The 26,205-nt window shown below is 33.3% G+C and overlaps 2 protein-coding genes across 2 annotated transcripts; both read left to right on the top strand.

Annotated features, from left to right (window-relative positions):
- Nucleotides 1-1,938: 1,938 nt before the first annotated feature.
- On the top strand, nt 1,939-5,381 carry LOC105797192 (nitrate reductase [NADH]). Its single transcript, XM_012627135.2, has 4 exons — nt 1,939-3,006; nt 3,108-3,248; nt 3,565-3,797; nt 3,915-5,381. The coding sequence occupies exons 1-4, from the start codon at nt 2,028-2,030 to the stop codon at nt 5,229-5,231; spliced, it is 2,670 nt and encodes an 889-aa protein (XP_012482589.2). The 5' UTR covers nt 1,939-2,027; the 3' UTR covers nt 5,232-5,381.
- Nucleotides 5,382-18,718: 13,337 nt separating this feature from the next.
- On the top strand, nt 18,719-19,942 carry LOC105797190 (30S ribosomal protein S13, chloroplastic). The gene is made up of 3 exons (XM_012627134.2): nt 18,719-18,910; nt 19,338-19,562; nt 19,643-19,942. Exons 1-3 carry the CDS (start codon nt 18,797-18,799, stop codon nt 19,808-19,810), a joined length of 507 nt encoding a protein of 168 aa, XP_012482588.1. The 5' UTR covers nt 18,719-18,796; the 3' UTR covers nt 19,811-19,942.
- The last annotated feature ends 6,263 nt before the right edge of the window (nt 19,943-26,205 follow it).

Raw genomic sequence — 26,205 nt, 5'->3', positions numbered from 1 at the left:
TTAAATTTTATTTTGTGCATAATTTTAATCCACTCTTTCATAAAACCACAAGCACAACTATCAACATGGCATCGTTTATGCTTACTTATTATATCCACAATTATATTTCCCCAGCTTGGAAATATCTAGATTTAATTTTAAAATGTACTTAAAAATTCATATATAAAATTATAAAATTAAAATTCATATATCATAGTATATATTAAATTAAAGCTCGTATTAAAATTTATATATAATAAACTTATATTTAATTCATCAAATTCTGATATTTTTTCTTTCTTAGAAAATACAAACATAACTTTTTATGAATCATTTCTTTTCACAAAGATATTTGATGACATTTTAGATTTTCTGAAATCTAGTACAAATATTTTTAGACCATAAAATTGTAATCTCTTTGTCAAAAGATATGACATTACATTGATTAACAGCCTTAGACCATTTTTTCAAGTTTAACCCTTTTTTATTGGTGAAAATATGTCATGAATACTCGATTTGAATGTTATTCTCTAATAGAAAAATCCACTTAATAATTTCCCATTATATATTTCAATAATAAAACCTATTCAATAAAAAGTCAAAAACTAGTCCCTCCAATAATAAGTCATGAAAGTTAAATACTTCATGTTCATCCAATACAAAATCATTAGTTAAATATTTTATGTTGTTGGTAATAAAGATATAAAAAGTTAACACGTTATTAATAAGTAGTTGAGTGCAATGGTAAGACATGCTATACTTTTAAGGAAAAAATAAATAAAACTTTGCTGTCAATCAATTTGAAAAGGATAGACTACAGCTAATATAGGAAAAGTTAGTATTAAAAATATTTACCAATTTCTAGTGATACTAGTAAGATGAGATCTAAATGGAAAGAAAATAATGGTTAATTTGTTACATTTGTTTCTAAATTCAATAAAAATAATGTTAGAAATGTTCAGAAAATATCATAGTCGTAAAGTAGAAATATAGTCGAACTCCTATGAATGTGAAAAATGGATTGGATTAGTCGCTCGAATCGTCTAGTTTTGTTTGTTTGAGTGCAGCATATTAAACTTACATGCATTGTTTTTTTTTTTCACAATATCTAAAATTATCCATAGCCTTTCCCCAACACATAAATATGAGGATAATGCGCATCAACACACTTGAATCCACGTCCTCTTACGTTGGAGACAATACCTATGCCAATCGAGCTAAGACTTAATTGGGAGCTTATATATTGGATTTATTGTGTTTTGTATATGAAGAAATCAATAATCAAGATATTTATTTAAGTAATCCTTGTATATATTTTTAAAAATATTTGTAATTAAACAATATCATTTATCCTTGAATCCGTGCCTATAGGCAAGGTTTAAGCAGAGCCAATAAATCATTTTCAACCTATACATATAAACATTGATTGAGCTTATGCTTATTAATATGGAAATTATGAGCCTAATTAATACTGATATTTTTCCCTCCACACACCAACTTTCGTTTCTATATTTCCAGATTTGTTGAAAAAAGTGTCCCAGGAATTATTATTTTTTCGTCCTATTGAACAATTTTTTTAAAAAATAATAATAAAATTTAGTAGATATTTTATTCTACGTAAGTGGTGCATATTTATCGGTCTGTCGATGCACGGAAATAATCGTGTGGCTGGCTAGCTAACTGCTTTCTTAACTCAGCGCAGCGAATGGAGCCGCGGCTCGGCGCGACGCCCGCATCTCAGCCCCGACAAAGAACACAAAATATAATTTCTCTCCCAGGAAAAAAATGGGATTGAAAAAGAAAATACAAATATTTTTAAAAACTTCTTTTGATTAGAAAAGGCAAATACAAAAACCATTTGAATTTAGTGACCAGGTTTACAACGCAATCGTGCAGAGGGTCCCATTTGATATGTTTATGGCCTCCACGAGCCTATTTAAACGCCTTCACCCTCCCCCAGTTTCTTCATTTTCTCAGTGAAACAAAAAAGAAAATCCAGTCAAGAATTTTCTTTCTTGTTTTCAAGTAAATATTGAATCTCCATTGTTATGGCGGCTTCGGTCGATAATAGACAATTCAGGGGGCTTGAACCGGCTTTGAACGGCGTGTACACCCCCTTGAAGCCCGGTCCAACCCCAACCCACCGCCATGTACACCAGGTTTTCCTCGACCATGATTATGAATCCTCCAGCGATGATGATGATAACGAGATCGAATATTACAAAGCCATGGTCGTCAAATCCAACAACGAGGTTGAATCGTCGATCTTGGACCCTCGAGACGAAGCAACCGCTGATAACTGGATCGAGCGGAACCCTTCCCTGGTCCGTCTTACAGGGAAACACCCTTTCAACTCTGAACCCCCTTTGAACCGTCTCATGCACCACGGTTTCATCACCCCGGTTCCTCTCCACTACGTTCGTAACCACGGTGCGGTCCCCAAAGCTTCGTGGGATGACTGGACCGTAGAAATAACCGGTTTAGTTAAAAGGCCGATGAAGTTGACGATGGATCAGCTCGTGAAAGAGTTTCAAAGCCGTGAGTTCCCGGTTACCTTGGTTTGCGCCGGGAACCGTCGTAAAGAACAAAACATGATCAAACCAACGGTGGGTTTTAACTGGGGAGCTTCGGGGATTTCCACGTCGATGTGGAGGGGTGTACCATTGCGTGACGTGCTCAAACGATGTGGGATCTACAGCAAGAAACATGGCGCCCTCAATGTGTGTTTCGAAGGGGCCGAGCATTTGCCCGGAGGCGGCGGGTCCAAGTATGGAACCAGCATCAAGAAGGAATTCGCCATGGACCCAGCTCGGGATATTATCTTAGCTTACATGCAAAACGGGGAACTTTTAACCCCGGACCATGGCTTCCCTGTTCGGATCATCATACCAGGGTTCATCGGCGGGAGAATGGTGAAATGGTTGAAACGAATCATCGTTACAACGAAAGAATCTGATAATTTTTATCACTATAGAGATAATAAGGTCCTTCCTTCTCATGTTGATTCAGAGCTAGCCAACGCTGAAGGTATTAAAAGTGTTTTTAATTTTTTTTACTGAGCAGTAAAATTATTTTGCATGGGAAATTCGGTGTTTTGGTAATGAAACATGCTGATGTAATGTTTGCAGCTTGGTGGTATAAGCCGGAATACGTCATCAATGAGCTAAACATCAACTCGGTGATAACGACGCCTTGTCATGAAGAGATCCTACCAATCAACTCGTGGACAACTCAGAGGCCGTACACTCTGAGGGGCTATTCATATTCGGGTGAGTTCAAAACTTCGTTTTTACAAAGTGAATCTTCTGGTCTTTTTCCTCCAATTGGATTCCAACTGTACGCACTAAAGTCCCCAACATGGTTGGCTGTTAACTAAGGTCCATGCACCTCTGTAAAACTGGACTAGATTTAAGGTCAAAGCTAAGTAGTTGGATTGAAACTTGTGTGCTTGTGACTGCAAGTTGTGGGCGATGAGAATCGGCCTTTTTTATGTTCCTTTTCCCCTTTTTTTTGGAAGAGTCCTGGAAATGAAGTTAATCATCCCATAGCTAAACGCGCTTTATGTTGGTGTAAAATTGACGACAGGCGGTGGGAAAAAGGTAACACGTGTAGAAGTAACAATGGACGGTGGTGAAACTTGGCAAGTGTGCACATTGGACCACCCCGAAAAGCCTAACAAATACGGTAAATTCTGGTGCTGGTGCTTCTGGTCGCTTGAGGTTGAAGTGCTTGACCTTTTGGGTGCCAAAGAGATAGCGGTTCGAGCCTGGGATGAGACCAATAACACCCAGCCCGAAAAGCTCATTTGGAATCTTATGGTAACACCCTACACTTCACTTTTTTTAACATGTTTTTAAAAGAATAAACTGCTCTATATTCTTGTTCTCTGTTCCCCACCAATGGAGTTAATGGGTTTAATGATTCACATGTAACAGGGAATGATGAACAACTGCTGGTTCCGTGTAAAAACAAACGTGTGCAGGCCACACAAAGGTGAAATCGGGATTGTTTTCGAGCACCCGACACTGCCGGGCAACCAATCCGGTGGATGGATGGCTAAGGAACGACACCCCGAAAACCCAACCATAAAGAAGAGTGTCTCTTCTCCTTTCATGAACACTGCCTCCAAAACATTTTCAATGTCCGAGGTCAATAAACACAACTCTGCTGATTCGGCTTGGATCGTTGTCCATGGTAACATCTATGATTGCACTCGGTTCCTCAAGGATCACCCTGGTGGCACCGACAGTATTCTTATCAACGCCGGAACTGACTGCACCGAGGAGTTCGACGCCATTCACTCCGACAAAGCCAAGAAAATGCTAGAAGATTATCGAATCGGCGAGTTGTTGACGTCGGGTTATATTTCCGACTCGGCGGGGTCCTCGCCTAATACTTCCGTGCATGGAGCATCCAACATGAGCTTTTTAGCTCCTATTAAAGAAGTTGCGCCCACAAGACCTGTGGCGCTTGTTCCACGTGAGAAAATCCCATGCAAACTCGTCGAAAAAACATCCATCTCCCATGACGTTCGTCGGTTCCGATTCGCGTTGCCGTCGGAAGATCAAGTGCTCGGATTACATGTAGGGAAGCACATATTTTTGTGTGCCACCATTGATGATAAGCTCTGCATGCGAGCCTACACCCCAACCAGTAGCATCGATGAAGTTGGCCACTTTGATCTAGTCGTCAAGATTTACTTCAAAGGGGTGCACCCGAAATTCCCTAACGGTGGCCTCATGTCACAATATTTGGACTCTCTCCCCATCGGTTCGTCACTAGACGTGAAGGGTCCTTTGGGTCACATCGAATACACCGGTCAGGGCAACTTTTTGGTTCACGGCAAACCCAAGTTTGCCAAGAAACTAGCAATGTTAGCCGGTGGGACGGGGATCACCCCCATTTATCAAGTCATCCAAGCCATTTTAAAGGACCCCAAGGACGAGACCGAGATGTATGTCGTGTGCGCAAACCGAACCGAGGACGACATTTTGCTGAAAGAGGAGCTCGACGATTGGGCTAAGAAGCATGATCGGTTGAAAGTATGGTACGTCGTACAAGAATCTATAAGGAAAGGATGGCAATATAGCACAGGTTTCATCACGGAAAGTGTAATGAGGGATCACATCCCAGAGGGCTCCGGCGACACCCTTGCGTTGGCTTGTGGGCCGCCGCCGATGATCCAGTTCGCCGTGCAGCCTAACTTAGAGAAGATGAAGTATGACGTCAAGGATTCTTTGTTGGTATTTTAAGGAAAATTCGGAGATGTTTAAATGTTGTCTTGTATTCTTATTAATTTTTCCCATGGCGTAGCAAAGTTGTTGGGAAAACGATGTACATAGAGAAATCAAGGGTGTTGTAGTTTGAGAGAAGGAAAATAAAAATAAAAAAGTCTTCTTGTATCATGTTCTATAAAGAAATGTATGTAAGTGTAACAGACATATTTTGTTTATGGATAATTAGAATTTTAAATTAATGAAAAACACTCGTTTTTCCTTCCAAACAAAAATCAGAAAACATGATTTCCCAATGAAGACAAAAGAAAGTGGTCATTGTGGATTTCCCAACCTGAATTTTATTAATAATTATATTATTTCATACTATAAATTTTATTCATACACGAAAACTAAAAATTGAGAAATATAATCTCTACACTACCATTTATGTGTTTTCATAATCACATGCGTGCGAAATAAGAATAGCAGGATAAGGCGGATATTGTCGAATCCATTGTGTTTTTCTCCCATCTCATATATTTATTATTTTTCCTTAATAAATAAATATAAAAATAATTTATAAATATATCACCAACATATTTTAATATTTATTGTATAATATATTGTCACCTTTTTATATTTTTAAAAGCTAAAATAAAAAATTACAATAATAATTGTTGTTTTCTATTTTTTATATTCAATCCTTACCAGACTTGACAGTTCACGCCACGTAGACCTAACAGAGCATGACATATAGACAATTATACAAAGTCTCTTGTTCACTGTCCCAGCAGGCTTCACAAAACATATCAGAGATCAACAAATGATATATCGAGTGCGCCATAAGTCTTTATTACAAAATACGCTCTAAAGAGTACGCCACAAAGGTGATTCATTTAGAGTACACCGTAAAGGCTAACATGATGCCACATAAACATCCCAAAATTGTTGTGTTTGCCATATGGATTTGCCTAAACTCACATTGAGTGATGTTTGCCCATCATCGCCTTAGGACACATAAAGAACCCTATTAGATAAAATGTCATTCAATAGTTCTTTTTCAGAGTATGTCATGGCCATGGACTTTTTCCTTTAGAGTTTCATATCAAAGTTTGTGTTTACAATCCTGACGGGCTTCCTTATTTACCCCCGCGGTGAATCGACTCACTTTACAAACTCTACGAACCAGACATATCCTATACCAAAATTTCATAGTTTCATAACACTTTTCATATATCCTATAAAAGTTATTTTCGAGCAGACTAACTTATATATTAATTTAATCATAACTTTATTCATATAATTGTATAAGTGTCATATTCATACCATACTGTCCATGATTTCTAGTTTCCAGTTTGATCACTTTCATATAGATATACTTTAGCATGAACAGTATATATGTAAGTCAAAGTAGAGACTCACTTGATTCTTACTTACTGCAGTTCAAAACTCCAGACCCAAGTATCCATCTCGAACCAGCAGCAATCATTTCTTAGAAACATAACTTTACTATTACTACTCTAATACATACAAATGACTTATCATATCAATCGTTGACAATCTCATGTAGAAACCTTATACTTACAGTCTTATTGTTCAATTACCACATACAAATTTACTCATTCAAAATTTAATATGTAGGGTTGAAATACATACCATGATATGAAATAATAATTTATCATAAGAGAACCATAGGTTCTAGATCATCGATGTAACATACATTCAGGTTTAAGGAAGGTATCAATAAATACCACTTAAGAAAGAAGAAGAAGAAGAAAGAAGAATCATTTTAGAACTCATCTCTCACATATAAATATGACTCCACTTATTTAGTGGAATTTAATAAGTGTCACATGTAACGCCTTAAACTCGATTCGGTCGGATCCGGACCTCGGGTGTTACTACTCTATTACAGACTTACACTTGATTTACTTGTACAAAATTTCAAGTATTACATCCTGTTTACTTAATCTTTCAACCAAAATACAAAAGAATGTTCAATAAACAGCTACAATCATTGTACAATGGATCTCAATTATAAGGACTTGTAGACAAATCTTATAACTTGATTATATTATTTGAATTTATTATGACAATCTCGATCACGCCAACCCAAACTCGCTCTGTATACACAATAGCCTATCTTGCCATTCCTTTGGCGTAGCCCTGGCATCGTTCCTCCAAGCAAAGACCCTTAAAGACCCACCTGAAACATAACACACATAGAGGTAAGTTTGAAGGAATGTAGTGAGTTACCCTCATTTACTTGGATCATTCTGGTGCGTTGCTTTCAATGTTTCAATGAATGTCTCATCGCTCTTTATTCTTCATTTTTCCTCTAGCGGTTACTTCCTCAATTACCATTCCTTAACTTGGGTTCGTTTCCATATCTTACTCTAGCGTCCTTTTCCTTCTCTTCAGCACCTTCACAACCTTACCTACATTCCTCAATCTCTAAGACATACTACATCAAGTTCCTGAAAGAGACCTATACACAGGTCACTAATACTCTCTTTCGAGCGTACAATAGTTGCAGTCATCTTCAAAATACGTTTTCGTTTCTTCGTCATGTTTCCTTGATTCCTTATTTTGGTAAAATCTCATTCATATCATATACTTCACCAGAGTATTCGCAGATACAATTCATACTTAACAATTTTACTATTTTCATTTAAGGACATTGTAGATCATGACAGATACACAATACATAGTTCGTTGTAAAAACGTCCTTCATGGTTCATTATTGGAAACCTTTTCAGATTACGCTACATAAGTAGCCCATCTTGTATGCACCATAGAGGTTGTTTCTTCATAATCTGTCGCAAGAGCGTCTCTTCCTCGCGCTATTATTAGGAACTTAATTTTAGAGATTTCCTTGAAACGACTGCCACAATGGCCATTCTTTAGAATACGCCATAAGGGTGTTCCTTTTCATAGATCACCACAAAGGCTTCCATATTCATAGATTGTCACAAAGGCTTCATTTTTTTAACGTGTTCATAATAGAGATTCACCTAGCCTCACATTACACGAAGTTTGCCCCTCATCATCTTGGGTTACGTAGAAAGCCTCATTAAGTAATAACATTCTTTTAGTTCTTTCCATATGATGCCATAACCCTTTAGTTATGGTCTTACATGATATGGTCTTTTCATATGACACCATAACCCACCAGCTATGGTCTTACACAATTATAGTGTCATGATCATGGACTTTTCCTTTCAAAGATTGTGTTTAAAGTCTCGACGAACCCCTTTAGACAACTCCGAAAATAGACATAGACTCATCATACATTAACTTATACATGAAAGACATATTCATGTTTTTCTAGACATATATATACCTTTCAACCCTTCAGATACAAGCATTATTTAACCTTAGATTCCTATTACACATTTAGACCTTCAGATTTTATGCAAACCATATACACAAGTCAATAAATCATACATTTCTTATCAGAATAATCCCATCAGACTTTCCTAGCATGAATCTTATGGTTTTATCTCTTTTCATCGAAGTTTCTCGAATACATAACACATATGCAAGGATCAGCTTAGGGACTCACCTGACTTTCACCGTTTGTAGCTCCAAACTTCAGGCTTTCCTTGATCAATTGGTAGCAACTAATTCTACAAGATAAAGAAACTCATCAAGATCTATTCATATACTCATTTTTTCGTCATCTCTAACAATTGAAGTCCCCAAAATGCCTTATCATACAATTTACCCAGTTAAATAGATTTGCTCATTCATAACATAATTTGTAGAGTCGTGAATTTTACCTTGTCATGGAGCATTCTTAGATAAAGATACAGATCTAAAACTTAGTTTTAGTGAAATGAGAAAACACTTAGGTTCGTTTAAATCTAGACTAAGAATACTTCTTAAAGAAGAAAGAGGAACAACTCTCATTTTTCTTAACCTGATTATCTAGATATACAACCTTTGTCCCTATGGCAATCCTTTTCGATCCGCAATGCTCATGGTTTACAACTAAAAGAATATGTATGAAAATCTAGCATTATATATATTGGGGTCCAATCCATCGTTCGTTCCTAGTCATCACGTTAGGACGTAACCAAGACCGTAAACAACCAACTCGGCGCATAATCCCTTTCGGTGATAACCTAATTACCCAAAATACATTACTAAGCTCCTTTCTCTTAACAATTTATCCTTTTTAAGACAATCTCTCGCAATAATAATGCCTGCTACGCTTTCATTTTTACACGCCAAAAGCATCTGTTGAGCGGATAGCACTACACCACTCAGAGCACTACACCAAAATCGGGTGTTACATCATACATTTCAGAACTTGCCTTCTTAAGGGCTACAGTTTTCGAGGGAAATATAAATAAGCACATCGCAATCAAAATTATCAAGCTAGGCTAACTAGTTGATTTCTAACTAAGTTACTTAAAATCTAACTAGCACAATATTCTAGACAAATCAAACGTACTATACCTTTGGCGAATACTCATTCTATACTTACCCATTATCAATTAATACGAACTTCTCTTTAATATAACAAAATATCATGAAGTCAAATTATTACTGACTCAAGTGCAGTTACTATATGCCCATGTGTATACGCCAAAATAATCATTTGGACGGATATCACCACGCTAGAAGGCTATTTACTGCTATACACCCAAAACTTTAGACCCGTTAAATTTAGGTGTTACATTTTTAACTAATACTAAGTGGTATTATGTGGTCGAATTGTAATACAAAAATACAACTTATATTAGTAGACGAACCTAAACATGGTCTTAGTCTAATAAAAAATGAACAAACCGATTGAAAAACTATTATGTCATTTATCAAGTCCAATTGTGGAGATGATTTGTCTTAGGCATCGAAGTGGATGACTCTTAGAAAATAAAGACATAGATGTGACTAACTAGACTGACAGTACATCGAATTAAACCCAAGAAGAATAGATCTTAAATTTGTTTATGGATTTATTCACTTGTGACATTTATAGTGTGACATACCTTAATCCTGAGTGGATGACGAACTATGAATGCATGACTCGTACACTTTGATGTAAGTGAAAGCCTAAGTTCGAATAGATAAGGAACTGAAAGCTAGTGCACTAGGTGTACGACTTCTGTAGTATGTAGCATTGTTCACAAAAGTGAAATTCATAGCTCGAGACATGGGTAAATGGTATCTTCTCATTGGCATTACATGGTTGATGGAAAGTAAACGTGGCCATGGGTCGTTCATCTTTGTGATGGATGACTTAATCACTATTTGATAGTGATTGACTTTTCATGAAGGAAGATGTAATGTTACCATAAGATAAAATATGATCATATTGAGAGAATGAATATTATTCCAAAAAAATTAAGGATATCCTATGAGAGTAACACACTTATGACAAAGTCATTAGACAAGCAATAATCGAGTTATTTTTATATTGGTATGCCATTTGGGAGAGCTCAGTCGCGATACTATAGTGGAATGACTTCGTGAATAAATGAGTTTCTAATTAGTAGGCAAAAAGTTGGAACTTAATTATAAATCATTTGAGCATCAATTGCATATGTCCAATCGGTCTCTCCGGTAGCTCGTTAAAACCAAAAATGAATTGCATTTGAATCAAATGAACAGAAATAAATAGAAATGGTGAAATGAAGAAATAGGAAAATTTTGGAAATGATTAAGGTTTTCTCCAAAATGAAAATGAAAATGGAGAAAGGAAATCATTTAGAAATAAATGTGGTTTTCTTCAGAATGAAAAAGAAAATAGAAATGAAAATAAAAATGAGAAATGAATTCATTTAGAAATGAATAAGGATTTCTCAAAAATGATTGAAAGGTTGAGTTTATATTTTGAGTTATTTTAAAGCCCAAAATAAAAATAAACTATCGATCATAGTGAACAAGTTGAATGATGAAATATTAAATATATTTTTTTGAAAATTTTATTAGGGTAAATTCGTTGTTTTTTACCGGTGATAAAATTGGGATAAGAAAATTATTTAATATAAATATTGAAGTTTATTTTTGAGAAATAGAAAAACAAATATTAAGTTGGATCAAATTATAAAGTATTAGATTAAAAGCCTCAGAAGTACTTGTAATTGGATCCGATATGGAATAGGCCCAAAATCCCTTATGTAATAAAGTGAGATGGTAAACCCAAGTATATTTAACTAGGGTTGTTGCCCATTACATCCTATTAGAATTAGAATTTTGTTTTTCTAGTTGAAATAAACTTCTCTAATTCAATAAGGGTTCTACCTTCTTTCCCTATAAATAAATGGCACCGATAAGGCTATTAACACAACTTTTAGACATTGTTATTCTGCCTGAAAATAGAGAGACTTTTATTCTCTAAGAATTAAAGATATTTTTCGAAATAATGATTTTGTCAATTTCTATTTAAAGAGAGAATTTTCGTTTTCACCCTAAAAGAAAAGGAAACTATTTATATTTTCTGTGTTTGCTTTGAATTGTTTGAGCCCACACTCGGAGCAATTTGTGGTACGAGAATAATGAAGAAGATCGTTTGGTTGAAAGCCGAGAACGACAAGGATCTGTCTATCTAAAAGCAAATGTATGATTTTGATCTAGGGTTTATTACTATAAATATCACAAACCGGGTCGAGTTTCAAAAATAAGATTTTCTACTGTGCAAGAAAACCATTTTCAAACCGAATTTTTTCAACAGACAGCACTCATTGTCTCTACCAAAGTACTTGTTACTGCTCTTTCAATGTCTAATCAGCATCCTATGATTAAAACAACCAAGGTTGGTGTTTTTAAGCCTAAGGTCTATAAGGTTGCTACACACGAGGAAGTTGAACCTGTGGATGTGCATGAGGCGATAAAGCATCATGCTTGGCAGCAAGCTATGAAGGAGGAATTAGATGCCTTTCTCAAGAATGGTACTTAGTCTCTGCAAGTGTTGCCTCTAAGAAAGAAACCTATCTGATGTCAATGGTTGTTCAAGGTCAAGAGGAAACTCAATAATTTAGTAACTTGATATAAATCTAGATTGGTGGCAAAATGGTACTCTCAAGTGATAAGCTATGATTATTATGAGCCATTTAGCTTGGTTAAGAGGTTTAGTACCATACGAACTGCTTTGGCTCTTACGGTTAATCATAATTGGCCACTCAAACAACTAAACATCAATAATGCATTTCTCAATAGGGAACTTACTAAGGACATCTACATGTATCAACCTCCTAGGTTTGAGGTTGAAGGTCATAATGGTCAACAACTTGTATGCAAGTTACACAAAGTGTTATACAGATTGCGATAGGCTCTTAGAGCTTGGTTTGATAAAATTAAAATTTTTTTATTCACTCATTTGGGATTTACATATTCTCGGGCTGACAACTCCATGTTCATTTGATCTTATGGTAATGCTAAGCTATTTGTTATGGTATATGTTGATGATATCATTGTTGCTAGCACCAACAAAGCAGAGATTTCAGCTCCTGTTACACAATTGAATTCTGTATTTTCTCTTAAAGACTTGGGTGAGCTCAATTATTTTCTTGGTGTGGAAGTTCAACGTGATGAACATGGGTTACGATTACATCAGCGAAAGTACATTATTGATCTACTTGCTTGAGCCTCTATGACAGATGCTTCACCCACTCCCACTCCAATGGTTGGCACTCCTAAGCTCCAGTGATCTGAAGATCGTCCTCTAGTTGATGCTCATTTGTATCGATATATAGATGGTGCATTACAATAGTATGTCTTACTCGCCCATACATTGCATATTCTGTCAACAAAGTAAGTCAATTTATGAATGCTTTCCTAGATGTGACTGGCAGGTTATTAAGATGATTCTCCGATATCTCATAGTCATGTTGGACTTGACTCTTTTCTACAAACGGTTCGACTTTTTAAAACTATAACACTTTTGTTGATGTTGATTGGCTTCTTGCCCTGAAGATAGTTGCTCTACGTCTGGTTACAATTTTTTCTTGGGTGGTTGTCCAATGACATGGTGTTCCAATAAGCAAGTTGTAGTCTCTTAGTCAACATTTGAGGCAGAATATTGAAGTGTGGCTAATTATGTGTCTAAATTATTATGGATTGAGCAGCTACTAAAGGAGCTTTAAGTTGATTGTTTTGGTTTGCCTATTGTGTGGTGTAACAATACTACTACAATTTCTTTGACAGCAAACTCGATTCATCATGTTCAAGTGAAGCATGTAGAAATTGATGTTCACTTTGTTAGGGAACGAGTTCTTGCAGGTCAATTGGTTGTCAACTATGTTCCTTCTAGTGAACAGACTGTTGACATCCTCACCGATCCCTTAACTCAACCTACGTTTGTTTAATTTTGTGACCAACTTCGAGTTGCTAAGGAACGAGTCAAATATTAGAGTTACTAGTCAATGTTCAAATGTTAACAATTGTTAGGTTATTGAGTCAGTTTTAAGAAATTGGTTTGTGAATGATTATTAGTTTGTTAGTCCTAGTACTCTGTATATAAGCTCGCTTGAACTAGACTTGGAAATCAAGAGAAAGAAACATTTATTTTCTTGTTCATTTTGTTATGCTGTTTTTATTGAGATGTTTCCTCAGTCAAAGCTTGTTAACAGATAGGATAAGCAAACATTATTTAAAAGTAGGGATGAGTGTCGAATCGAGTCAAAAAATTTCGAGTTAGTCGAGTTGACGAATCCTATTTTAGCAATCGAATTCAATTTGAATTTTTTTCGAATCGAGTCAAAAAAATTCTTGTCGAGTCGAGTCGAATTATTGAATATTATTATTTATACTCAATGTTTCGTTTACATGAACCGATTATTTTACAAGTAGACGAAGTCAAACTTTTAGATTAATTTTGAGTAAAGGAAAAAGGAGAGTGGGGCGATTCGGGAAGGAAAGTAAGACTAATGGGTAAACATTTATCAAAACAACGTAGTTTTGCCTTTTAACTTGATAGTTTTGACTTTTTAACTTTAGAAAATGTAAACATTTATCAAAACGATGTAGTTTTATTTTTTATTATTTGGATTTGTGGATAACTTGAATTAGGGGTGAGCGTTCAATTGAATCGATTGAGACCTTTCGAGTTAAATTAGAAAAATTAATAATGTTAAATTAAAATCTTGTACAATATAACTATTTCCATGTTAGAACACAAAATTTGAAACAATAGATATTTGAAAACTTTTTTAAGCAAAATAATAAAAAATAAGATATTTTAGTATGATAAACTTGAATCATTAATCACTTATTTAGATTCCAAAATTATTATTGTATTAAATTTTTTATAAATTTTTAGATTTTTTAAAATTTATAATTTTTTAAAATATAAATTTTAGAATTTCTATAAATATTTTGAATTTTAAAATTATTTTCAAATTTTGAAAATTACTTTGATTTTTTTGTAATTTTTGTTAAGAGAGAGACCAATTTGCTTATTTTCAAAATTGATAGGGACCAAAATAGTATTTGTACTAATCTGTTATTCGAATTATTCGAGTTATTCGAATTATAAAAATTTAGCTCGACTCGAACTCGAAATCCAAAATTTCTTATTCAAGTTGATTCAAATAATTCGAATAATTCGATTCGATTAACTCAAAATTTAAATTTTTTTAAATTTTTTTAAATTTTTTTAATCGAATCGAATTTTACTCACTCTTATTTAAAAAATATTTTATAACCTTGAAAGAGAAAAGTCCATCTGCCCCGTCTCCCCTACTGTTTAAAAAAATGGCGTCTCCTATCAAAATTTGGGATTTATAGAGGGGAAGTGTGATATTAAATAAGCGTGAAATAGATGGGACCAGGGTGGGTTTAGAATTGAACGCGGCGTTCGAGAGAAGGATGGTATATTGACTGACCCTCTAATTTAAATACAGCTAAATGCATGCATGGGGGTTTGGTTCTTGGAACGTCCAAGGGTCACCCCTTTGCCTTTGTTTAGTTTCCGCGCTCCCTTCCCCCCTCTTTTCTTTTTGTCCTTTTACACCCTTTTTATATTAATAATACATGTTCCAATTACCAAGTTGGAATCAAACCAGCAGATCATTTCATGATGTCCCTCACCTCATCTCTTCCAACCCTATCTTTCTATACATTTTTACCTTACCCCCAACTTTATATTTAATAATTACATATATTACTTTTATAATATTTTGATAATTTAACCCTCATATTTCATGATTCAAAAATATAAATTATACACGTAAATCTAGAGTAAATTAAAAAAATTTAATTGTTCAATATATATTAATGTAAATTTATATACCTGAAAAGTATAATTGATAAATTTAACGATTAAATTATTAAAATATCAATGATAAATATAGTAATTTATATTCTGGTGTTTATAACAATTTTGTTGGTTAAAATAAATTGGATTCCTGGGAGCTGTACTGAATCTCAAATATTTTATGAAGTTTTGTACATTACTTGTTTTGTCAGTATACATTTACATGAATCTTAATCTAATTATTTTAATCCAAGTTGTCGAAACTAAACCCTAATTTAAATTATTCATTTTTTTTAAAGTTAAAAGGTACAGAATGATGAGAGATAACATATTAAATTGTACCATGCACTGTGGGCATATGTTGCATCAATCAAGCAGATTCTGACAAATGGTTTTGAAATTGGACCTTAGGGTTTATATAATTCACACTGTTATGGTCGACATCCATCATTAGATGATGTCCTGAATAAAATATCGTGTTATTTAGTAAAACACCCATAGTTTTTATTTCTTTTATTTGTTGCTACAATGTTTTAATTATATAAAATTTTGGTAGATACACAAATTTTAGTACAACACTTGCACTTTTTTATTATTATTATCAAATGCAAAAAGTGGCTTTGACTTTTATAAAATAATACACTTTAATTTAATTGAACTATCTGGTGATGATCACTGTGGTCCCAAAATAGAAAATTTTATTTAAGCTTTTTAAAATTTTAAATTTGTAGTAATAAAATTACACTTTTACAATTCAAAATAGTAAAAATTTTATTTAATCCTTTAAAATTATAAAGATATAAGTTATTTTACCATTTAATTTCAACCCTCAGAAATTTTTGACTTTGCCCATGATGAAGGATGCCAATTTTTTCCTTCTATATTTGGCACAAGCTAGAAATTAATTAGTTTTTTAAAAAATATTTTTATTATTATTTTACATATTATATATAATTAAATTAAAACTAGGCTTGCAAGTGTTAAGAATTAGAGTCCAATTGCTGAAATTAATATTAAAAGGGATAGTTGGTTAATTTTTATCTCCGAAATTTGAGATTTTAAATTGGTTGAAATGTAAGTGGGCATGTTCGTTGGTAGGGTAGAAATTAGAATATCAATATTAAAGTCCACAATTTCAGCATTATCTCCAAAGACTTTGGATCATAATAGCATTTTATAATTTATTAATTACAAGTATTTGCTTATATGTTTATTTATTTATTTAGTGCTCCAATGTCTAGCAGCCAAGGACAGCAGCAATATGTGCTGTCACTTTCCCATCAAATGTGTGTATATATAATAAGTTGCTTTTTCTTATAATAACATAATAAATAAATAAACGGTCTATATTATTTTTAAACAAAAGGGTTAAGCCATTCTTATATAATTGATCCAATTAATGGATTAAAAATATATAGAAAGGATGTGATTATTGGCCCCTTTTGAAGTCATTTTGGCTCTCTAAGGGTTAATTATTTTGTTTATTTTGTGTTCTATATTTTATGATATATTTTTTAAAAAAAATTTATACTTTTATTTCAACCCCGACACTTCGTTTCTAAAAATATTTTGTCATCAAATGTTTTAGAGAGCCGTCTTAATGTTGATGATAATCAAGTTTAACTAACCAATTGAAATTAGTGTCCCTAAAACACCAAACTTGACTGTGACCAGTATGGTAAATAATATAATGTTAGTGACTTCCAGATTGATAATCTTTTTATATTCAAAGCCATTGATAAGGAATTTTCCTTTTGGTAATAACTTCAAATTTGTCAGATAGAAAAAGTATCGAAGGACGAAAGCAAATCCTATGGATGATAGAATTATATACATATGTATATGGAGGAGCAAGTGGGTGGACTAGTTGCTACTTCATTGTCCTTTTGTGTTTTGTTTTCTTTTTTCAAATATTTCATTATCATTTGCTTTTTTTATTTCTATCAATCACATTCAAATTACGTTGCTATTTTATAAAAGGTCCAATTTTTTTTTCTTTGTCTCCTAACTTACGAGAAAGGATTGTATGAAACTGTGATTCCACGTCATTCTTATTCCTTTCTAATAGGAGAATGACAAATCAGATTTTTCCTCCTGATTTTCAACTCGTAAAAGATCTGATTTGTCATCCTCCTATTGGAAAGGGATAGGGAAAACGTGGAATCACAGTTTTATACAATCCTTTCTCCCCAACTTACATACCTATCCAATGATCGGATTATTTATTTAGCTCTTGAACGTTTTTATTATAGATTACATACTTTTATATATATAAAAGAACTGAATAGTTTATGTTAAAAGATATGGAAATTGGGATGTGTTGGATCCACCCAAACTATAAAAAATCTAGACCTCTACATGCATGGACATTTTGGTGGGTTCACTTTTTCTAATAGTTACAAACGGTAATAAATATGTCTTTTATAGTTGTTTGGCATGGTCCAATACTTCATTTCTTAGCCCCTTGAAACGCTGTGATGTCCCACTGATTAAAATATCAGAGCATATTCTAAAAACATAAGTCTGATGCTTCCGTCTTTGTAAGCCCTTTCTAGCCTTGTTAGTGTTGTGCATGTGTTAGTATTAAAGTTAAGTAATTTAAGGGAAATTATTATTTTTTGTTTGGATAATCGATTTTTTACATATGAGGATCTCCCTACTTCCTCCTATTTTCTCTCATTTTTTTGATAATCCGAGTAGTGGTCGTTTCTGCAAATCTAGTCATGGCTCAAAGTTCAAATATTTTGATTACAACTTATTGTTGGTAAGGTGCCTGCTCATGAACAAGTGGTTGACATGTCAACAAAGCAAGGTACGACAGAAGTTGGGAGAGTGCCAACTTCTCAGCACTGTTAATACAAAAACATGGGAGCAGATAGTTAATTACTACAACTGGCAGGTCGGCCAAACCAACAGGATAGGTGAGCAGGACGACAAACAACATTATGGCAAACTGACATTTCCAAGTGCAAAACTCCTTTGTTGAGAGATTTCAGGATGTGCTCGTCTCTCAATTCCCCCACTCCATACAATTCAAGGACCCAACCTTGTCTTAGTGTCCCCAAATATTTCGTCGTTTTTTGCTCATTAGGACCTAAAAAGATTTGTTTAGTCAAAACTCCAATCAGAGCCTAAGCCAGTCCAATTGTCTAAACCCCTTTTGCAAAAACCCAATATCCAATTTTGGACTAGTCCCCATCAGTAAAAGGCCCATTTTCAGGCTTGGTTTTGGGCCACTCAGTATTGCCCAGTTGATTTTAGGCCCACGAAAACGTGGCCATTGCAAGGGAGCGAGTTCTTTTAATGTCTGTTTCCGGGGAAGAGGATAAGAGTTCCTACCAACGTCTGAAGCTCTTCTTCTCACTCTGTTTGGATACCGAGAAAATTGAAAAGGAAAATGGCGCAAACCCTGGCGATGCCTGTTGCACCCTCTCTCTCCTTTATATGCAACAAAGTAAGCTCTATGTCTCTCTCCAACACTGCTTCCCTCCCCGTTTCAAACCCTCCCAAGGTAAATTTCCTTCTCATTTCTGTTCAATTTTATTCAACTTAACCGCTTGACCTTCTGTTTAAGTTTCCTTGAATTAAAATAAAAATCGTAAAGATAAAGCAATTTCCAGCTGAAATCTTACTATCTCTGCGCATTTTTGCTCCTCGTCGTAAATTTTCAATCATGAGAAATGGAAATTAGTTTGGTTTGCTAGATTGTTGCTTTAGGCTTAATAGGTTTTAGGGTTTGGGCAAAGCAAGGTTCCGTATATTTGGAAAATTCATATTCAAATTCTTAGTATGTTTAATTGTTGATAAAAAGGGGAAATTTTAAGTCATATTCCAAATGTAGAATTCAAAAGTTTGTGCTTTTCCTATAGATCACTTCACCTGAAATTTAATGAGTTTGGAAGCTAAAATTCTTGGTGAAAATGGTTTGAATGGATTAGCATCATGGTCTAAGCATTGTATGCGTTCGTGTTGGCGGAGTGGAAATTCCAAACAACAAGAGAGTGGAATTCTCTCTGCAGTACATCCATGGGATTGGTCGCACGAGGGCTCGTAAAATCCTATGTGATCTCCAAATGGAGAACAAAATCACCAAAGATTTGTCGGAGGAAGAGCTCATTACGATTCGTGATGAAGTCTCCAAATATATGATTGAAGGCGACTTGGTAACTTGCTCTTGTCCTTCTGTTTTGTTTTAAAGAGTTGCAACCATGAACGCTCATTACTAAGCAATTTCGATTTGCAGAGGCGGTTCAATGCTCTTAATATACGGCGATTGAAAGAGATTCAGTGCTACCGAGGGGTTCGCCATATTCAGGGATTGCCTTGTAGAGGACAGCACACCAAAAACAATTGCCGGACTTTGAAGGGTAAGAGAGTTGCCATTGCTGGTAAGAAGAAAGCCCCTCGTTGATCTTAACCGTTTTTGTTTCGATGAAGCGAATCATGTTGAATTTTATGTTTGATTCGAAATGAATGCATTGTAGACTTGTAGTACAATATGGTTTGATTTGATATTGAAATGGGATTTGCACTGTCTATATAACTGCATGAGCCTTTCAATTTTATGTTCTGGGTTTCATCGGAACGTAGCTTCTGCAATGCAAAGCATACGGTATGCCTCATCCCGATGCCTAGCCAAAAACGGTTTCTTTGAATTTTCATTTTCAATTAAATATATGTGCTCAGTACTTGTGTTGATACATATTTCGCCGTGCTATACTTGTGTTAAATATAAACTTAAACAGTTTGATCCTATTATATTAGCAGGTATAAAATGAATGCTTGCAGTTGAAGAAATTTATGTCAATGCAGGTGATATTACTACTATTATTATTACTATGATCCCATGAACTCAACCCTGGGATTAGGGTTGTTCAGGGATCTTGCCCGGAACGTAAACTGAAAGTTTGAACGCTTCACCAAGGATTGCCGATAAATCCACTATGTCAATACTAATTGATTTTGAAACTCAAAGTCAAGAAAAACAAAGGTAATAACAAAAAATGGCCTTCCCTTTTTGGGACAAAAATAAACAAAGCTAGTCCAATTCATCCCATTCTTTTGTCCAAAGTGGATGCCTCTCATAACTTTCCTAAGCTGGGTTTTGGGTAACAAAAATGGCCTTTTGCCCCATAATATGAAAAAGAAGTAAGCAATGTATCTTCTTTTTGTCTTATTCATTGCTTAAATATTTTGTGAAAGTTTATTATAGATCAATGGGTGGTGGCATTTGGAATGATATGTCGAAAACAATCAATCAGGGATGAAATTTGTCAATAAAAACATGTAGGTCCCAGATTTCGTAGCGGCAGTAGAAAGCAATACACTATTATGAACAGTGTTCACATAAATTGTTGTCCACCCTATCTTCTTTTGCTGAATGATATAAGCCACATGAATACCTTTCACTCTTGTGTTTGTGGAATTGTTTGTTGCTTATCCCGTAATGGATGCCATGTTCCACAGTCCTGGGATTTTAGGCTTTTTCCCTATCTTCCTTCTTACATTCATGGAAAATCAAGCAATCTTCACTAAGTATTATTAGGGTGAGTTTGGATGGGCGGTGCGTTTATCTGCAGTTAGTGTAAAAACAACGGTAGCGGTGAGATTAGATACTGTAATGATACTGTAGCGTGAGACAAAAAGTAAGCTAAATGCACCGCACCGCACCCAATCGCCCATCCAAACCCACCCTTAGTCTTACATAGGCTTATCGACGGTCAACCTGCTCTAACTCGAATTGAGATGGACTTTTTATAAAATTTTAATAATCCAAATTGTTTCCTTTATTTAAATTTTCATTTAATATATATTGTTATATCCCTTACCCGAATAAGGACATGTAGCAAGCCAGAAGGTTGCTTGAACAATAGATCCACTAGTTATTAATCGAAAAGGTCACTCTCAAGTTTCACCTCTCATTCTAACAACCTAGACAAGCAGGAACAACTCGCTGCCCAAGGCCCCTCGACCATCTATTAGGAATGTGATATCGTTGGGCACCAAATCTCACGTGGGCACAACTATTCTATACCGTCAAATCAGAATGAATGACAGGGTTGGTCTCATCAGAGACATCCTCATCCCATTGAGGATATCTGCCCCACGCGTTTTGCAATGATGGTTAAATAACAAGTTCACACGTTAGCACCATCTTGCACAAGACCCGTCTATAAATACCTTTAAGAACGATGAAGAAAGAAACGACTCCACAGAGATACTAGCCTACACTCAACTCAGATATTCTCAACTTTTACTATCTAAAGTTTACTTCACCTCTACTTTCTATCATCTCCGAGTCTCCACTTTGACTGAGTGAACCAACCTCCAGTAGCATAATTACTCTCTCCTCCACATCTATTCTTTATTGTATCACTACATCAACATATATATGTGTGTATAAAATGATCTTTTTATAGTTTAATATAGTTTAAGCATTAAATAAAATTCAAATATGATCTAAACTGAGTAACCATTAAAATGAAATCTTAACTGAGGATAGGATGTAAATTTAATCTTCAAAAACCTATTATCCAAAAAAGAATAAGAAAAGAGAGGCTAATGATTTTTGATATTAATGTGGCTTCATCTTCTAATTAGACAAAACGAAATGAGGCAACTTGGGGAAGAACAATTCATGGAAGTAAAGAAAATGGTATTTTACACTATGCCTTTTTGGAAGTTGAGACAAATATGATTGTGATTCCTTGAAACTGTCTCTATTCTTCCTTGGTTTTGAATTATTTAAGGAATATTGGGGGTTTTATTTTGGGTGAAAAACAACATTAGCCTCACTTCTCTAGTTTCAAATAGGGACAGCTTAGCCAAGTAAGGGACACCACCTCTCAACATTATCTTTGATTTTCAAAGTGGAATGTTTGGTCGGTTGGTTTCCTTTCCTATGCTCAGATTCCGCTGTCTTGAAGGAGGAACTCATTCTTCCTTCTTTAATGTTTTAGAATTCAACATTTTCTATATAAATTTTATTTGGATTGTATGTAGTTTACTTTTAAATTTGTATACAAGTATTTAATTGATATTTAATTTTTTAAACTTAATTGGTATTTGAACTTATATTTTATCATCTAGGTTGGTACTTTTATATTAACATCGTTAGTTTGTGTTAATATATCACTAATCGCTAATCCGATGATGACAAATGACAGCCTTTCAATATGCCATGTGATAGATATAAATTAAAAAATAACTTTTAAAAATACATACAAATTAATAAAATATATATTTTGCACATTAAGAATGAATTTTGACAAATGAGTGTTCAGATACATCTAAATCTGGACACTCATTTATCTAGACTCATTTTAGATGTATTTTTAGTAACTTTATATATTTTATTTTTTATAAAATATTATATTTTAAGTTATTATTATTTTAGAAATATATAAAATATAATTTTATAAAAATATATTCAATTAAATATATAAAAAATCTATAATATTTTGAAAAATAAATAATATATTATAAATTTATATATAAAATATGTAAATATAGAAAAGAGCTAGAATTTTATAAATTTATGAATTATAAAAATATATAAAAGAACTAAAAAGTATGTCTACAATGAATTTGGACAATCATATGCTTAGTCTCTTTTTTTATATATATTTTATTAATTATATATTTTAATTTTATTAAAAGTTTATATATTTTGAATTTTAAAATATTAATATAAATAACTTGATATTTTTAAATAAAAACATATAAATTTACTAAAAATAGATTTGGAATAAATATAGACAAATATGTGTTCGATTTAAATGTATTGGGACAATTATTTGTTCAGGTTCATTCTTGATGTGAAAAATATTTTTTTGTCACAACTTTTTTTTTGGCAACGGTATTTTTTTAAATCACTGATACCGCCTAACACACCAACCACACCATTAAATAATTTTTTTTCAGTATATACCTCTATTTTTACGAGTATTTTGAAAAATACATATGGATGCCGCCTAACATAGTGGCAACACTAATAAAAAATTCTTTATTTTAAAAGGTGATGATTACATGATGATTAGCCAAAAAGGAGAGGTGGTGCCACCGGTATGTCAAGCGGCACCGACGTGAACTGTAACAAACAACCCAATCTCATAATTAAATTTTCTCCATCCCATTTTCATAATTAATTAATTTTTATATTATTTCTATAAACAAACTAAAATTCTTACACATCTAAAAATATTTTTATAATTTCTTTTACTAAGTTAGTAATGGTTTCATTCTTTAACCCTAACACTAAGTCAATTATATACTCAAATAATAGTATGGAGATGGAATAGACCTGTCCATGGGCCGGGCAGCCAGGCCCGGCCTGGCCCGCCCAAAATATGGGAGGGTTCAGGTAAAAATATAGGCTCGAAATATGGGCTTGGGCAAAAAAATGAGGCCCGTTTAAAAAACGGGTCGGGCCTCGGGCACCACTTTTTTGGCCCGGCCCGAACATAATAAATATTTATTTTTATTTTTTAATTTTAAAATACTTTTAAAATATTTTTTTATTTTTAAAATAAAATTTTAATGTTTATTTTAAAAATGGGCCGGGCCGGGCTGGGCTCGGGCTTATGATATTTTTCCCAGGCCGGGCCTGGGCAAAATTTCAGGCCCATATTTTGGGACGAGCCGGACCCGAGCCTAGGAGGCGGGCCGAAAATTTTTTCCGGCCCATGGACAGGTCTAAGATGGAAAATTAATATTCTTTTTCTTTGTGAAAGTAAATATTCTTTGCTGTGACTGATGATATTGATAAGATGTTTCCAAAATTCAATGTCTTCGGCTATTTCTAGAATTATTTATGGTCGGGTTATTCATCCGAAATTTGTGAGAATTTGTATAAAAATATTAGGTCTAAAAATGAGTTTGGACAAAAAAATTATATCCGTTTAAAAAATGTGTTGAACTCATATTTGAACATTTAAGGCTCAAGTCCAGTCCAATCCAATCCGACCTATTTTTAAGTTTATAAAACTTTATATTATGTTATTTTATATATTATGTAATTTAGAATATATTAAAAAATAAACTTATACTAAATATATAATATTACTCTAATGTAAACAATAAAATAATGTCAAGATGACTATATAAAACTTTTCAATAAATAAAAAAATACAAAATTATTAAATATTAAAATAAAATGAAATGAAATGAAATAAACGTTTTTTTTAGAATTAATATGGACGGACTTAAAATGAACTTAGGTCAGTCTTTTGCAAATATGGAGGGATTTGGACAAAATTTTATGCTCATATTTCAGGTCAGACCGAGTTTAGACAAATATAAAATATGTTAATATCATGCTTAAGTTTAGACAGGGATTTGTATTCAATGTACAATTATTTTCCATTAAAACTTATTTAAAAAATATATCATTATATATTTGTATTTGTGATAATTATATTTTAATATGTAATATATATGTTATATATTCAAATTAAAATTTAAAATAACTAATATTAATTATTAATAAAATTTTAAAATTTAATTCACATATAAAAATATTAATAATGAATTACAATAAATTAAATTTTAATATTTGTAATGAAATAACATAATATTAACATATTCAAACATCATTTAAATATATATTTTATATTTTCCAATATAACATTTTAAATGAACACTTTATTTTTTAATATACAACAATACTCAACACATTAATTTATTAAAAGCACATTTAAAAAAATTATAAAACGTACGGAAAATAACTAAAACAAAACAAATAATCTAATGCAATTACGGTTTTTTTAATACACTGACGTTTTGGGTTTCAGAGAAGATTGGATAGAATGGGTCCCCCTTGTGTTTTTCACCTGAACTGATTGGGCGCTCGAGATTTCATCCTTTCGATACGTTTTTCAGATTTCTTTTATAAAATAAAAAAATCAAATTTATTTACAAGCATATATAACACGCACAAAACACACCTTTAGAGGTGATCGTTGTCGGGCTCAACTAAAAATTTATGTTTTTTTATTAGGCTCAAGATCGGTTCAAAAAATAGATTTAAAATTTTGCCTAAACCCGGCCTAGATAAAAATGATAAAACCAGGGCCTGACCCGGCCCGCCCGTATTAATTTTTATATAATTTTGAAATATATATAATACATCAAAAATTCTAAAAACATCAAAATAAATATTTCTCAACAAATTGAAAATAAATTTTAAAAAATATGTAGACTTAAATAGCACTAAGATAAATGCAACTTAACAAGTAAATGCCTCTAAAATAATAACAAAATTAACAAATGCCTTTAAAATAATAACAAAATTAACAATAAAATAAGTTTTGTACAATATCCAAACAATAACAATAAAATAGTAGAACATAATAGTAAAATGGTAGCAAAATAGAGAGAAAACAACAAGAAAATAACATTAAAAAAAAGATTTTTTTGTCATTTAGTGAATTTGAGCCAGGCCGGGCCCGGACAAAAAATGCCTTACTCGAGCCCGGCCCATTTTTTAAACGGATCTTATTTTTTTGTTCAAGCCCATTTTTTGGGCCTATGACCCATGATCAGGTCTAAATATATTTCTCTAATTATAATTTATAATTATCCAGTGATGGAGTTAAACAAATTTTTTTAGGATTGAAATTAAATTGTATATTTTTATAATAATAAAAATATAATTTCATCATTTTAGTAATGTAACACCCCAAATCTGGTCTAAACGCTATGACCGAATCTGGCAATGTCACATTGTAACACCCCTTACCCATATTCAATGCCAGAATAGGGTACGAGGCATTACCAGAACACATACTTATAAACATGTTAAACCGA

Source organism: Gossypium raimondii, chromosome 3 (assembly GCF_025698545.1).
Source record: "Gossypium raimondii isolate GPD5lz chromosome 3, ASM2569854v1, whole genome shotgun sequence".
In the NCBI taxonomy this organism is placed as follows: domain Eukaryota; kingdom Viridiplantae; phylum Streptophyta; class Magnoliopsida; order Malvales; family Malvaceae; genus Gossypium; species Gossypium raimondii.
The sequence above is the reverse complement of the archived record's forward strand: the minus strand, read 5'-3'. Positions and strand labels throughout refer to the sequence as shown.

Coding starts and splice junctions, on each gene's coding strand:
- LOC105797192 (XM_012627135.2), top strand. CDS start 2,028: ATGGCGGCTTCGGTCGATAATAGACAATTCAGGGGGCTTGAACCGGCT. Junction 3,249..3,564: donor GAGGGGCTATTCATATTCGG/GTGAGTTCAAAA, acceptor AATTGACGACAG/GCGGTGGGAAAAAGGTAACA. Junction 3,798..3,914: donor AGCTCATTTGGAATCTTATG/GTAACACCCTAC, acceptor CACATGTAACAG/GGAATGATGAACAACTGCTG.
- LOC105797190 (XM_012627134.2), top strand. CDS start 18,797: ATGGCGCAAACCCTGGCGATGCCTGTTGCACCCTCTCTCTCCTTTATA. Junction 18,911..19,337: donor CCGTTTCAAACCCTCCCAAG/GTAAATTTCCTT, acceptor TGAATGGATTAG/CATCATGGTCTAAGCATTGT. Junction 19,563..19,642: donor ATATGATTGAAGGCGACTTG/GTAACTTGCTCT, acceptor TTCGATTTGCAG/AGGCGGTTCAATGCTCTTAA.